Source organism: Etheostoma spectabile, chromosome 4 (genome assembly GCF_008692095.1).
Source record: "Etheostoma spectabile isolate EspeVRDwgs_2016 chromosome 4, UIUC_Espe_1.0, whole genome shotgun sequence".
In the NCBI taxonomy this organism is placed as follows: Eukaryota; Metazoa; Chordata; class Actinopteri; order Perciformes; family Percidae; genus Etheostoma; species Etheostoma spectabile.
Genome location: NC_045736.1, coordinates 25314215 through 25330300, shown reverse-complemented (window position 1 = coordinate 25330300; position 16086 = coordinate 25314215). Strand labels below are relative to the sequence as shown.

The following is a 16086-nucleotide window of genomic DNA, read 5'->3' as shown; positions in this document are numbered from 1 at the left end:
CAGGAAATGGACTATAATATCATTGTCAAAGGTGCCTAAGAGTTGGGCCACAGTTGTTGTAAAAAGTATTTTGGCAATTCAAATGTGAGGAGAAAATAGAGGAATAGAAGTGGTCCAGTGTCATGCTAAGACAAGAAAGACAGGAAAAAAAACTCCAATATCTCTGTTAATGTGTGTGTGATTACATCATTTCCACCAAATAAAATGCCTGTTTATGTCAAACTTATCTGAGTTTCAATTGTCCCGGCTGACAGCGGAGCGATTGAGATTAGTGGCCATGCCAAGTTCTTCTCTTTCACTTGAATAAAGTCTTCTCTCTCTCGCTCGGCCTCCATCTCCCAGGATGGTATTCGGAACAAATTGATTTATCTGCATGTCAGCGCTAACAGGGGGCCATCTATTCTGCGCTCTGTCACTCTGCTTTTCTGTAAGTGGAGAGTATTTATCTTGGGTTTCCTGCCCAAGTCTGCATCAGACCTCCAGCTGCATCTTTACTTTGTGGTGTAATGGCATAATTATGTTTTGCCTGTTGTCTTGGCACGTACATGCGCGTAACAGTTACCTATAGAGGTTATATTTGTGGGCTTGTGCCCGGAAGTTTACTGGTTTGAATTCCGGAACCAGCTGTGAAAGCGTGGGTAGAGGAACTGAGTGCGTAATGCTCTGTAATTCCAAACAACTGCATCACTCTGAATGAGAGAATTGCTTTAAAAACAAACAAAAAACAGACATTCGACAGTTGATTTCCCCATAATACATAAAAGTTAACAACGTTGATGCTGTTTTGCACAGACTTTACAAATGGAAATGGTGTCTTTTCTGTCCACAGTTCTCCCATCCTTCGTGAAGACTCCCAGGGACAGCACCATCAGAATGGGCCACACAGCAAGGCTGGAGTGCGCCGCAGAGGGCCACCCGGCACCGCAGATCGCCTGGCAGAAGGACGGCGGCACGGATTTCCCCGCTGCCCGGGAGCGCCGGATGCACGTCATGCCCGACGATGACGTGTTCTTCATCATGGACGTCAAGCCGGAGGACATGGGCGTGTACAGCTGCACTGCCAAAAACACAGCGGGCACCGCCTCTGCCAACGCCACCCTCACTGTGCTGGGTAAGAGCCGCACATTCCTGTGATAAGCCTTCATTGTAGTTTAGTTGAGCTAATATTTTTGACTTGTGGCCAGTGTTGATCATTTTCCCACATCCTCAAAAATGAGTACTTGTAAATAGCTTGGCGGTCAGTTGGGAATTGGTCAGTCCGAGGCCGTAGAATGAGGGGCTTTATATTTTTCTTTTCTTGGCAGCTGTGGCCTTGCTACAGGTCAATGGCCAAAGGCCACAGTTGGGGGTCAAAGGGGGGGATGGTGGGGAAGCAAGGGGGACTCACAGAGGGGTTGTTTGTTAGGCATTCCCACCCCCCCTTTCTTCTCTCTCGGTGGGAGGGACAGTCATGGCTGCTTCACTGCAGGCCTCAGTGCTCCCAGTTTATTGTCTGTTTTACACTGTTAAATCAAACAAAACAGAGCTGCTCTCCTATAACATCTCAGGACATAGATCATCTTTGTCCTTTGTCTTTGGACTGAGCAATGCAGTCCCTCTTTGAACAGAGCTATACAAAGTGTGGGGGGGGGGGTTCTTTGCTCACACACAATAGTTGCAAGCCATAATTTCCCCCTAAAAAGCTCGGAAGCAACAGTTTCTATATTTAATGTGGTTAGGCTAGTATTGTGACATATGTGCATATTGTGTGACTTGTGAGAGACTTGTTAGACTTCTTAACAGTTCAAGCCAAGTGCTAATCCACTCAACAATGTAAAAATTGAAGCAAGCGACCATGCCTCTAGACTGAATCTGTGATGTTTAGGTTTGAGAGATGGAGGGGAAGGAGAGGGGTGGGTGCCTGTAGTCGAGGGGCCCCTGTCTGCAAAAAGAGTGGCGGGGGAGAAAAATGGGAGCCGAAGAAGAACTGGAAAGGTGGAGTCAGTGTGTGGGGGAAGGTAGGCAAGTGGAATTTAGAGAAAATAAAGAGGGGTGAGGGTGGGGTGGGGGGGTGGGGGGGGGATTGATGGGGAGGGAGAGTATTGATAGAAGATAGAAGGGCGACTGAAGTGGGCTAAGTGAGATCTCTTAATCTGTGTATGTCCTACTGTGAGGGGAAGTGCTCAGTCTTGAGAGGAGAGGCCTATCTTAACACACACATTCAGTTCCATGTGCTCCATTCAGCACAATGTAAAGTTGCCAGGGAAACACCAAGAACATTGTTCTCAAGAGGATCCTGTCCCGAGAGAAATCTTATTTTTGGGCTGTAATTAAAATGTATGTCCAAGTGAACTGATTTCATAATCTGTAAGCATTACAGATATGAACTGTATAAATGGGAATGTTAGATGAGACTGTCAGCATGAGATAAGCTTTCCGTGATTGGATATCACACCCAGAACATCACACGTGCTCAGCCTATCCAGCTGACTCAGCAGTCTGTAGTCAATACTGTGAAAAAGCAGAAACCTAAAACTTTGACGGCATAGAATAACAATAGAATAGAAATCCCTGACCTCAAGAATCCTAGAGTCCAAATGTTTGACGAGAACCATATCACTCTAGAAACACCCCACCTGGCCCAGGACCTGGAGGACCGCAGCGTGGTGGTCGGCGACACAGTGGCCCTGCAGTGTAAGGCCCTGGGCAGCCCACCGCCACGCATCACCTGGCTGCGCAACGACCAGCCGTTGCGCCCCTCCGACAGACACCACTTCACCCCAGGGAACCAGCTGCTGGTCATCGGCTCGGCTTCGCTGGAGGACGCCGGCCGCTACACCTGCCTCATGTCCAACACCCTCGGCACGGAGCGCGCTCACAGCCAGCTGGTGGTGACTCAGCGCCGCAGCACCTGCACAACATCGGTGGGGCCAAGCACGGTCACTATAGGGATCATAGTCATCGCTGTGGTGACGAGCATTGTGGTGACATCGCTGGTGTGGGTTTGCATCATCTACCAGACCAGGAAGAAGAGCGAGGAGTGCAGTGTCACCAACACAGGTGAACTTGGATCTATTCAGTCATATTATCATGGGTAAAAAAAAAAATAGAAATTTGGATTTAGCAATCAGAAAAAAATGATGGCCTGGTTGTAATGTCCTGTGTTCGGCTCTTCCGTTTCTCCCAGATGAGACGATAGTTCCTCCAGACGTACCCAGCTACCTGTCCTCCCAGGGCACGCTGTCCGAGCGGCAGGACGTGTGTATCCGCGTGGAGGCCGGCGGTGGCCCTCAGCCCAACGGACACATTGTAGACACCACGGGTACGTGACAGTTCAGACTCTGCTCGGCCGGCCAAATGTTTTTGCTGCCTAGCAGTTTCTCCATGAGCAAAGTCGGTATGTTGCATAACGCTGTCTCTGAAGACCTGCACAGCATCAGAATTAATTGCTGCCGACACCCTAACCACAGTGTTGACATACAGTTGTTGATTTTCTGTTCCAATCACTTTATCTTCTCTGTCCCTCCCCGCCTGCAGGTTTCAACGGTGCAGTAGTGTGTACAGATTGTATGGAGAACGGCAGCAGCTACTCCAAAGATTCCGACTACCTGACACACGGGTTTGGCCATCCTGGATGCATGGAGTACCAACAACACTCTGTTCCCCCACCTTACTCTCACTGTCATCCAGGGGAGCTGCATGACACAGGGTCACATTCAACCCGGTTCTGCAACGGGACACCCAACGGGATCCGAAAGGACATTCAAGGATCCATGTTTCCAAAAAGACACAATACATTACAGCTGGACCAACAAGATAGAAAAGGTAAGGTGTAGTGGGTTTAAATGTACTTTGAATGCTTAAAGTAGCCTTCAGGACCTGTACTGCAACAGCTAACAAATGCCAACAATCACAGTCAGGTAATTCATCCAGTAGGCTTTTTAAAGCTGTTTTTTTCTAGGAATATAATATATATATATATATATATAATCTCAGGTGATACCATGAGAAACTACTTGGAATTAAGGAACCCTTGTCAAGGCAAATTCCTTTGAATGTGACTGTTGATGGATTGGCTCCTACCAGAATTTGATAGTGTATCATAGTTCCACGCCCAGAGCCCCTTAGGATATCTCTCTGAAAACACTGCAAAGAAGCACTGAGTTGTGACTCCTGCCAAACTCTTGCAGTTGCACGTCTGGGCGTGTTCTGGGGTTCAGCTTCTTAAATGAGGAGTAATACCAGTGGAATTGGCCTCCAAATACCAATTCTCACCACTGCATGTCAAAGCAGCCCTATGCGTACATTCCACTGCTTCTATATCCTAAAGCTGAATGCATATTTGTCTACATACATGCCGCGTCACTGACTCTGCCTGTTTCTCCTTCCTCCACCTTCTCTTCTTTGTTTGTCAGCGAGCAGAGGGGGACAAACACTGGTGGCCTCCCCATCACAGGAGGACTCCTTCCACAAGCCGGTGAAGCTGGCCGGTGTAACAGGCAACAGCCGTCTAGAAAGTGACTGTGAGACTGAGCTCAGGCAGACTCTGCTGTCCAATGGACACACCCTCAGAGCCTCTCAGAATGAGAGCGCCCCCCTAAGGAGAGCCAGCGACTAGCAGGCGCTTCAGCCAGCCCAGAAGTGGACTCGCGGTTGCTGAGTGGACTTTTATTTTTTTTGCACTGGGAAATAAACTGCTACCTCATATCGAGGCGATTGATCCTGAGCCTCCTGGATCTGGACTGAAAGGGAGTACCAGGATGTGAAAAGGCAGGGGGCATCCGGAGTTTGAAGGTGGAGCTTGTGTGGGTGGCGTCCCATCTGAGCGTATCAGCTGTATATAGTTAAAAACCTTCCTTTGGGAGGTGACCAATAAAAATTCTAGCTCCAAAAAATGTGACTTGCATTTGAAGCATGTAAATGTAGGGAATCTTGTACAGTATATGTATGTGCAGGGAGAAAAAAAGAGAAATATACCTTTGGACATTTGACTGTACATAAGAGTTTTCTTATATTATATATTATATAACTTTTACAAAAAGAGTATTTGAATTTATGTGCATGACAAAGAAAGGAGTGATGGTATTTTTTTTTTTATTATTAAAAAAAACAGCCTTTTTCAGCTTCTACCAACGTTCAGCTGCGGTGCCTTAATGCATGATCAAAGAAAACTCAGCATATATCAAACGACTTTTTGTGAGAGATTCTGGTACACTCTTTATAGCAAACAAAACAAACACTTGATTGCACTTGAATGTTTTTTGACAAATGGTGCCAACCATGGCCTTACAGACACACCGTTCACATTCATTATTATATGAAGGAAGCTTTGATGTAAATTATTTTGGTACGCTGGATGGTTCAAGCTAGGATATTTGTGGTCAGTTAAAGCACTTTTTTTATTTACGTCATAAACAAGCATTTTGTGTACATGATATCTGCCAATAGGAATGCAGCAACCTCCTCCATGGGAGGAGACATTCCACTTATTTTGACACAGGAACGTCGACAGTACGTACTGTACCATTAAGGCTCCTCCACCTGTTTCACAATACTACAAGTTGCATAGTACTACTACATACTGCAAAGCTGCTCTGATGTAGTTGGGGTGAAAATATTCTTCTCTGATTCGGATTAGTTTCTTAATTTTTCCAAGAAACGTCGGCACATGTTCACAACCCAATGTGGTCAAACTAACATAGGATAACATCTGTTCTATAAGCTGTAAAAAGTCAGCGATGATCTCTGTTATGGACACCTACCATGTGTTCCTGGTCACAGCTCTGTGCCCTCGAGCACTGACATTTAATTGGCTGACTGCTTAAATATACCACTGTTATGCTATGAATTTAGGGAAAGATGGAGAATCAGAGAGAATGTTTTATAGTGCTACTGCTGTAATGTGCCTCAACATCCACCGTTAAACGGCCAGTGTTCTGCGTCTGTCACGTCACCACAGTGTAACACTAACTTTCTCATATTCACTACAGTGGAGTAATGTTTGAGGTGACTAAAGGTTCAAGCTGTGAACGGTCAGGAGGCTTGTGAAATGTGCTCTAACCAAACTTGGAGGATTAATGCAGTCAGACGCTCCCCGGACTGTCACAATCCCTGGATACACTGGGTCAGAATTCAGTCAAAGTAGTCACGTTGTCTAATGTTTGCAGGCCAGTAAGCCCTTGTCTGAACTGTTGTGTTACCAGTGGCCTTATCAAGGTAAACTGGAGGACACACTCCTCTGGTTACACCTGACAGCACCTATCCGAGATGATATTACCAGAAAGACCAATCAAAGATCACTGCTGGAAAACTAATCCCAGTGTAGCAGGTAAAACGGACAAGAGGGAGAGAGATGCAGTTCATGTATGGGGTAATTTATTGAAACAAACCGTTCGACAACGTTGTACCAATGTCAAAGCTAAAACCGCAAAGTGTCTAACATGGCATTGAAGTGTCTAATAAAAAAATCACATTTTGCTATTATTGCAGGTGTTTTCTTTCCGGTATAAACAGAACAAATGGAGTGACAATGGAATCACAAACAGCTGAGTTAGCATGTAGTCTCTGCTCACGTGTCACAGCGGTTATGGAGAAGCCATCAATTCAGAGAGCATTCCCCGAGACATGAAATCCAGAGACCTCGATCTTCAAAGCAGTGAAGTAACATGTGCCTGGACCACAAAAAACACACACACCACACACACACACACACACACACACACACCACACGGAATGTGTGCGGTCTCCCTGAAGCTCCAAAGACAGCAGGCATATTTTTTCCTTCTGCGGGCTGTTTAAAATATTTGCTATTGAGTCTGGGTTGACTGAGGGTCAGTGGCTGGCCAGAATGTGCATTCCAGATGGACGTTTGTCACCGGCTGATTGACATGCTACTGGCCGTGGCCTCCACCAATCACACGCCAACCATTGTTGTCCTCCAGCCTAGTGACAAGCAGCATGACAAACACTTGCACCTGTGAGGCTATCCATCTTCTGACTTACTGATTTACCAAGTCCTCAGGTTTACCTCCGTACTGACTGTAATGACACTGAGCTTATTCACCACATAGGAGATGGGAAAGCACTGCTCCTATGGCTAACTGCTCCTGCATATGTTGTTAAATAATCCTTCAATTACGCATAAAGCAGTGAGTTGGTGATATTGTAATAAGTTATCATGGATATATGGGCGCTCTTATTTTGCCAAAAAAAAAACAGAACATGAGTGGAGAGTGGAAAACATCTTGTACAATTGGCTGGTGCAGAATAAGGCATCTTTTTACTGCGCCTATACAGGAGAATGCGTACTTTTAACACATCAACCATCAAATGAATCCCACAGAAGCATATCATTTCCTGTGTAAGGCCAGTTGAAATTACAAATGTAGTTCATGTTGTATCATCATAACTACTGATATGTAAATGGTCTGTTTAGACAAATCACAAAAAAAAATCACACTTATCTACATTTGATCTAGTCATGCAGATGATTTTGGTTTCAGGCCTCAGCAGCAGATATCTCAGAAACTTGGCAAATCCAAACCACCTGCACGGCTAGAGACCAAAGAGACTAAGTGGCAAAATAAGCCCATTGAGTGAACGGACCCCTCTTTTATGCTAGCTCATATTAGCAGTGCTTTTTAGTGCCTACCCTTCACTCAAAGGAAGCTGAGCATAAAAACTGAAGCAGGGGAAACAGCTACCCTGGCTCCTCTGAATCAACTCACTAAGGAACACGTTAAAGCTTGTTTGTTTAATCCATACACTATTTTAAAATCAAAGTTATTTATGGGTGGTTGTGTATTGGTCTATTTTTTGGACGGGATAAGATATACCCTGAAGTCTCTACATTGATGACAAGACTCAAGAAAGTCACAGCCTGTTAAATAACGAGCTTTAGAGGTGCTGGTAGATGGATTTTGTTACAGTTGGACAGCGCCAGACTAGCTGTTTCCCCGTTTACACTCTTTATGCTGAGCTAAGATGATTTTGTCTGTAGCTCCATATTTACCATAGAGATGTGAGAGTAGTGGTATCAATCTTCTTATCTAACTACTACTAAAGAAAATAATTAAATAAGTCTTTGCAGTGAACATCTACTATAAGTATCTTCGTAATTACATGGCTACTTCCTAAAGGAATTAATAATTTGACACAAAATCTTGACTAAATATGGTTTTATTGATTTAAAAACGGTCCTCCAGACTTTGATCCATAGTATGTCGCTGTTATAACAGATAACAGATCCTAGAATGCCCTAATTGACCAATCAGGTTTGAGTATTCAACAACGTTGTGTAATAAAGCTCTTCGTAACACCATTGCCCTGTAACTTTGATAAAGCTGCACTTTCACAGGCTTGAGATTAAGAAGTCACTTCTTACAGACTCTTCGACAATATCGCCACTGTGAAGCCATCCAATCAAGCTAAATAACTACTTAAAATATATTTCACAATAAAAACATGGAACATACAGTATAGCCCTAACTGAAATACAAAAGCTAGTGCAGGACACTTGATGCTCCTAATAAAACTAAAGCCTACTGTTGTAGGCATCTTAAGTATAAAATGAAAGCTCTTGCAGGTGGATGAGTTCAGTTGCGCTCCAGCGGGAATGTAACAATGGTGAGATATTACCGAGTCTCTCCCCCGGTGGGTCTTTAATGCAGGTGGCCTGGCTCAGCAGAGAGAAAAATATGGCTCAAATAGTAAAATGATCATGAAACCACGTAGTGGAAGCTTTACCGGACAGCCTACAGGGGAACAAATGACCAAACCTTAACTCCAAGACGTCAATCTTTAATCCGTAACTCATTGATTCTCTCTCACACACACACACACACACACACACACACACACATAGAAGAGTAAAGATGCTTCATTGCTAGCCTTGTGTGATAGGGTGTGGCTCCATTTCACCAAACCGCCGGTGCTGTTCCAGAAGCTCTGGGGACTGATGAGCAGGAATGCAGCACCCCAGGTAACGCAATCAGGCCAGTGGACGGGCAAGAGGTGTTCCTTGCTTCTCGGGGCCCAGCAGCATGGAGGCGCAGGGGGCCTCCAAGGGACGAGGGAGCTACTTCCAGAGATGCTCCCCCTGCTGCTAATCCACCAGGGCTCAGGGCTCAGGGCAGTCACAGAGGACGAGCCGCTACAGCAAAGAGCGGCGGACCTTCTCGTAGGCTCCCAGGAAGATGAAACCACCCACACTGATGAAGGTTATCCTCGGTATGCTGCCCGCAAACAGACTGCAGAAAATGAAGAGATAGAGCAATACATGCTATAAATTCTGAAATACAAATTCAAGCAAATCAGCATCTAATAGATACTTCATTTTTTGCTGAATTACTTCTGATCATCACAGTTTGGTTAGTCGGTCCTCCCATACTACAACCAAGGACAGTACCGTGGTGCATCTGAACACTTTCCTTTCACCTGCTTTATTTTAGTCTTCATTGATCCCTGAGCCTTTGGTTTGCAAACTTTAGAACATTTCTAAAATCATAAATGGGAGGTTTTAAAGTTGAACTGTGCAAGTTTAAATTTAAAAAAAAAACAATCGCTGTGTACTATGGTCTACAGCTGTAGACAACACACACCTACACACACACACACACACACACACACACGCACATATGGGAAATCAAATCTCAATTTTTTGGGATGATTTCAATTTATTTCAATCATTAGAAATTAAATACATTAATAAAGAACAGGGACTAGTGAAATACAGGCTTATGCTGGTTATCACTGGATGAAATGATATGACGACATCAGGTATGAAAAAATCTATATCTATAATAAAGTGATGTTATTGCTATACAGTAGAGTGGTGTTTTACTTGTATATTTTTATTTGACTTATAATTTACACACTGACCAACGCATATGTTGAATGATATATATTCAGAGTGATAAATGTTGAGTCATAATTTTACAGTTTTGGTCAAATCACATTATCTATTTAATGTTTTTTTTAATCATTTCACTGTTTATACACTATTTAGATGGGAGAAACAATAACAATGTATTCTGAAACTAAGGGCCCTATTTTAACGATCTAAGCGCACGGCGTGCAGCGCCTGGCGCAGGTGCGTTTAGGGTGTGTCCAAATCCACGTTTGACAGCGGTAAAAGGGTCCGTGCGGCAGACGCACGGTTCAAAAGGGTTGCACCTAGTGTCCTCATTCATTTATATGTGTGTTTTTGTGCGTAACATGCTATAAACCAATCAGTGTCATCTCACATTCCTTTAAAAGTAAAAACATCTCCCTGTAAGACCAGCACACCCATGGGTGCATTTGTAATTTAAACGACGTGGGTGCTGGACGGTCTTAAAATCTCAAAGACACTTGTGGTGGGCTTTGCGCCGCGCTGCGCCGGGTGCAAGATAGGGCCCTAAAGTTTATTAGTGATTTAAGAATAACAAACTGTGTTTACTCCGTATAGAAAGCATAGCCTCTTGTGGTTTGTAGCTTAATTTATGACTAGTGTGAACTAGTTTGTCAAGGCCCTTACTAAGCAAAAGCCATTCAGACAAATGTGTCTATGCTGACAAATATTTGTTTTCTGTACAATATAAGTATTACATTTTGCATAAAATGTTTGGAACGTATTAGGTTTGCCACATGCACGCACCTGAACCTCCACTGACCGACAGTATCTGTGAGTGATTTACGCCGCCTATGGGAGGGTCAGAGGGCCTATGGGAGAGTCGGAGGGCCTATGGGAGGGTCGGAGGGCCTATGGGAGAGGGACCCTGTGCTTACGGCCTTGTTGGTGGAGCCACTTTACAGAGAGCGAGAGGGGCTTAGTTACAGCGACCGATGCCCAAGAAGAAGCTGTTGACGTTGCGGGGGGGTCAAACGATGTGATGAGCCATGAAAGAGCACCAGTCTCCGAAGAACCATCCCGCTCTCCCACCCTCCCAGCTACACAGCTGTTTTTGGGATTAGGCTTCAAGCCCCCACCCTGAGGTCTCCCTGGAGCTCTTATCCATCCCTTCCTACTCTCTCTTGTGCATGACTGATGGCTGGATGATATCCACACATGTCCCTCTGCTGCCCATCCATCTCTCTCTCTCGCCCTCTCTCTCTCTCTCTCTCTCTCTCTCTCTCTCTCTCTCTCTCTGTCCAGCGACGGCCCCCTCAGCTGGCTCGGTTGATTGGGGATTTCTCCTCCATCTCCTTTTCTTGCTGCGTCATCCACTTCTCAGACACATGCTCACTTCGTACCGTCTGTGCGTCTGCCTTCTCGTGTCTCTCTCTTCTTTATTTTCCCTGTTTCTGTCTGCCTGTCCCTCCCTCCCCGTGTATTTGCCTACCAACACCTTCCGTCTGCCAATACGCCCCCACGCTCACATGGTTGGGCCCCATCCGAGCCAGATGTAATGGATGAAGAGGATTGTGTGTTTGTGGCTGCGTGCCTGTGCGTGTGTGTGTGAGGAGAAACGTCTACACACGCAAAATGTCTGCCTGCATTCATCATTAGCGTGTGTGTGCGTGTGTTAGCACTTGTGTTTCTGTCCATTTAATTTTTGAAAAACTTTTGAAATATCACAAAAATCTGTTTTGCTTCCATCAGCTGAGTTTGAGCAAATATTGTAAAGAAGCTTCATGCACAAATACAAGGACCCTGAAACTGAAACAGATACATGGAATTTAGCCATCATTACTTTAATTACATACTGTATATGTTAGTTTCTTTATACTGCCTTTATTATTTGTTGTGTAAAGAGATAATTCCACTTGTGGAGCAAAACGGACCAAAGCAATGCAGTTGGCTACTTCTACTATGTAAAACAATTGAGCTGCACTATGGGAAATGTAGGATCCTGGGTTACTGGAGTTTAATCAACGCTATGGACTAAAAGTCAAGATATCTTGGCCTCTGCTGCTTCAATTTGAAGCATCCTAATCTGTCATTCTCGAGTTTCCAACGTGTGTGGAAGTGCAACAATAAGTCCCTGGAGTAATAATGAGTATCACTCATGATAGAACATGCATTCCAGGATTATGGATAATGACATTTTTTTTATTTTCTTAACTTGCAAAAAAATCACATTTGGGAATCTTGGATTGATCTTGGCTTCAAAGCATGAAACGCATGATCTTTTGCGATGATGCATTTCATTTTCTTTTGACAATCAAGAAAGACAATAACATTGCTCCAGAAAAACAGCTAGTAAGTAGACCTTGAGTTTAGGTTTTGACACTTTAAGGTGCTCTATTTTCTAATGTTCAAACAAAACAAGGCTAGCTTGCCCCTCCCTCCTCCTCATCACGTCTCCTCTCCCTCCCTTCCGTTCTTCCGCGCACTAATCGCTTAGAGCACATTTAAGTAACTTTCACTGTACATTCAAGATTTGGGTCGCAGACAGACTTACTGCTTCCCTTTTGTGAACGGCAAAGCTGTACAAGGTGCCAAGCATGTCAGGGATCTCACAGCCAGCCCAACTATTTGCACAACTCCACGTTTCAGAATGCCCCAGCCCGGATCGGGTGTTTTTTAAAATACACGGCCAACGGTTAGCGTGTGTATGTGTGAGAGAGAGATTCCCAATTGTGTATGTGTGAGCACAGACTGGTGTAAAGGCTCCAAATGAATGCGGAGACATTAGTCAGAGGTCGTGGTCATGCCCTTCAGGATGCTCTTTCCATCTTAACGCAGCGTTCCATCACCATCTGCTGAAACATAAGCCACAGGCCGACTGGAGGAAAGTACCAAGCAAAATAATATTACATATCCGAAGCTAATCAAAAATCCAATGACAAAAAGAAACAAAAGCAAAGAGACAAAATAATTTGTACACTCAGCAGCTGGACAGCAAAACGACCCAGTAGACACAACAAGTCCTGACATATTCCACTTAATCTTCTCATGTGGCCCACCAGTGTGAGGAACAAACTAATTTTGAACTCAACGATCTTGCTCTTGACTACTGTTACATTTCCTGTCTGGGATCAGGCCCACCTGTGGACTCAAAGCTCAAATATTCCCCTCAGCTCCCCCCCGGGTGCCCTGACTCACTCGGACATCACAGCCTGGCCATCCACTGAGAGATGTCATCCACCTATTGTCGGCCAATCATCTCTCCTGAGGAATAAGACTAAATATAGTTTTTAAGGCATGAAAGGAGAGTGCAAAAAGAAACAGTGTTGAACCTTAAACAAAATATCTTGGCTGCAGTTTAGAAAAATGCTGGTGCTCTTGAAAAAGAGAAGGGTGGACATCGTCAAATGTACGTTGGAGCAAATGGCCCTTGTATAAGAGCAGGAACAATGCTGAGGTCATGATACATTTTTCATAGGATCAATTCCAAAGAAAGAGACCAGTTCTAACCTGTTTGGTCATCAAACTGATGAGACTCGTTTTACACACAGCTTCAGTAGGGGGTGGGTCTACTTTATTTTCTGGGACAAACGGTGGATAATTAAAAGTCAAGTCAAAAACACAGATGTTACAGCACTTTCCCTAAAAACTCAAATGTCTCAGTCCAAACACCACACACAGTGAAGGATACAGACTGTATCTGTCCGATTGGGGTTGTTTGTGAAGAAACGGCCACAATGCACATATTTGCCAGCAACACACCTTTATAAGTCTGGTATTTCTCTAAATTTTCCCCTGTCCAAAGTGCTCAATTTGCTCGACGTAATTTCTTATTGTGAATAAACAAAGACTCCTCATGCCATAAAAGTAAGCGCAATATTCCAGAGCCTCTGCTTTGTTGTGTGTGTGCGGTACATACAATGTCATTTGTTTACTTTTCCTCCATTTTGGTTTACATGAAGCACAAAGCAGACACAGCCTGGAGGATATGTTGCTTATTAGTCTTTGTTTTGACATAATTTCTGGTGCAGTGGGGTTACTGGGGGAGGCTGGTGTGAGCTCCATTGCTCTCTGCTAACCCGGGGTCTCTGGGGCACGGCGTACACATGGAAGCACTTTAGAGCTTCACTACACTGCAATTGGGCCTATTACCATAATTACAGCTTTAAAGCCCCAGCAATTTGTATCAGGCATGCACCAGCGCAACCACCAGGCCTCTGGCCCTGCGGAGCAACAGCCCCCCTTTTACATTCTACACACTCCTTTGTCTCTGCATTTCATTCTCTCCACTCATTCTCTTGGTTGCTCTCTTTCTTCTCGTTCTCCACCTTCTCTGGTTACATCAATATCAGAGGAGAAGAGAATTGTTCAGGACGTTGTCATGTTGTAGAGCTTACGATGCATGATCTCTGGGCTGCACAATATGAGTGAGTTTTACAGCTGGCCCCAGAGGATCGAGTGAGGAGATAGAGAAGGATGGAGACAGAAACACTTCAAAGGTTACTGTGAGGTGCAGAGGTGGGGGACTGGCATCGAACAGCTCCCCTGTACATTACCACTTGGTTACTGTTGCAGCTGGGAGAGTGGGATTTAGGCTTTTCCATAAGGGCCTGCTGACGTTCACCTCATTGAGATTGTGCGGTAGTCTCGCACATGATCTTTATTAAAATTGAAGGCTGGTTTATTACTGATGCCTGAAAGACGTTTGTAGGGAATCACCCTTGGCTCATTTTAAACACAAAGCTGAAATGTAATTTGTCTTTGATTAGATTCCAGCCCTGCAGCATACACAAACAATAACACTGGGGTTTGTGTTCACAAGTGTTTGTGAGACAGAGAGAGGGAGAGAGATGTCCAACTGGTGGTTGGCCAAGTCCCAAACCAAATATGCTATAAGCAGAGGTGCATCCTATCTAAATGATGGCGGCTTGTACACAAGCGGGCCTATTATTCACCGCAGCTGAGGGTTTGTTTTAGTGCTGGCAGCCCTCTGTGGCCCCATTAGACTTGGCCTTTTGTGCGATACGCATCATAAACACATCAAAACACTCAAATAAACCCCTCCACTTGGCCCCTGTAACACCTTAATCAATAGGACGGTACATCAAGTGGGCAGGAAAAGCTTTTATACATCTAATTTTTCAGCCCAGCTGTAAATTCACGTCCCCCAGAGTAGTGACTCTATCATCCAACTTGATTACATGAGGGATCAGGGTGAGTTAAATCAAATCATGTAAAATAAAAGTTTTTTTAAATGGGCTGGGATAAAAACGGTTTGCGTAGAGAGGCTATTCAGTTTAAAAAAAATACTATACTATAGCCATTGAACATTTCTCTAACATTGAGACACACACACTCACCCTGAAAGGCCTCGGCTCTTCCACACATCATAGAGTACCAGCGGGATGTTGCCGTTTGCTGTGGTCGACCCGGCCTGGAGAGCGAGAGAGGGATAGAGAGAGGAAATAGAGGTGTGATGACGGATGAATTGTCTCCTTCATTTCCTGCTCCTCTGGCAGACACCCTGTTTAGTCTTCCGCAGCTGGGCTTCCCTCAACTCCCCCTCCCTCTTTTTATTCTTCCTTTCCCTTCGTTTTTCCTCATGGACAGCTGTGTCAGCGAAGGTGACACCTCCAGCACCCACCCGGGCACCTGCTCGGCAACACACCCAGCCATTTGCCCACCCAAAAACCACACTCAACAAGTTCTCCACGTCTCCCTCCAGGTCTGTCGGTCTGGAACTTTTATTTACACAATACAGCTTAACCGGCCAGAGTGTTTTTAATCCATCACTGTGGAGCGCCAGAGGGGTATGAGAGCTGCAGGATAGGGCCAGTTGGGGTCAAGTGAGGTTGGGTGGTGGCAGGCCAGAAGAGAGAGAAACAGAAAGCGGCAGTGGAGGAGATGAGAGGAGAGGAGAGGAGAGGAGAGGAGAGGAGAGGAGAGGAGATAGCCGATTGTGTGTACATTGGAGAACGCCAATCAAAGCTACAGCTCACTGAGCATGCAGGAAACAGTTTGTGGCTATGTTGTAAATTGTGACACCCAGATCTGCTGGAACCAGAGGAAGATTCCCACGTTTCATTCATGTGAAGAAGGAAAAAAAACACCCCTATTCCTTATGTTTGGAGTCAGGTGGCTGAGAAATGACTCTCCTCTCTTCTGACAAGTTTTCTTTTCCTTTACCGCTGTGGAATGGTGGAAGGAGGGAAAGGGTGTCCAACACACACACACACACACACACACACACACACACACACACACACAACACACACACA

The 16086-nt window shown here is 44.9% G+C and overlaps 2 protein-coding genes across 3 annotated transcripts in view; one reads left to right on the top strand and one right to left on the bottom strand.

Annotated features, from left to right (window-relative positions):
- The window catches only part of lrig1 (leucine-rich repeats and immunoglobulin-like domains 1), a 40339-nt gene extending 33894 nt beyond the window's left edge, over nt 1–6445 (top strand). Inside the window, exons 14-18 of the mRNA XM_032513020.1 lie at nt 830–1111; nt 2605–3039; nt 3167–3301; nt 3517–3804; nt 4395–6445. Coding sequence (XP_032368911.1) covers nt 830–1111; nt 2605–3039; nt 3167–3301; nt 3517–3804; nt 4395–4597 — 1343 coding nt within the window. The 3' untranslated portion in view covers nt 4598–6445. The remainder of the gene's footprint in view (nt 1–829; nt 1112–2604; nt 3040–3166; nt 3302–3516; nt 3805–4394) is intronic.
- Nucleotides 6338–16086, bottom strand: part of slc25a26 (solute carrier family 25 member 26) — a 54604-nt gene continuing 44855 nt past the window's right edge. The window contains exons 9-10 of one of the 2 annotated variants that reach the window (XM_032513021.1): nt 15169–15242; nt 6338–9227 (exon numbers count right to left, since the gene is read on the bottom strand). In XM_032513021.1, the coding sequence (XP_032368912.1) occupies nt 9131–9227; nt 15169–15242 (171 nt within the window). In that variant the 3' untranslated portion in view covers nt 6338–9130. The remainder of the gene's footprint in view (nt 9228–15168; nt 15243–16086) is intronic. The other variant, XM_032513022.1, reaches the window with a different exon arrangement.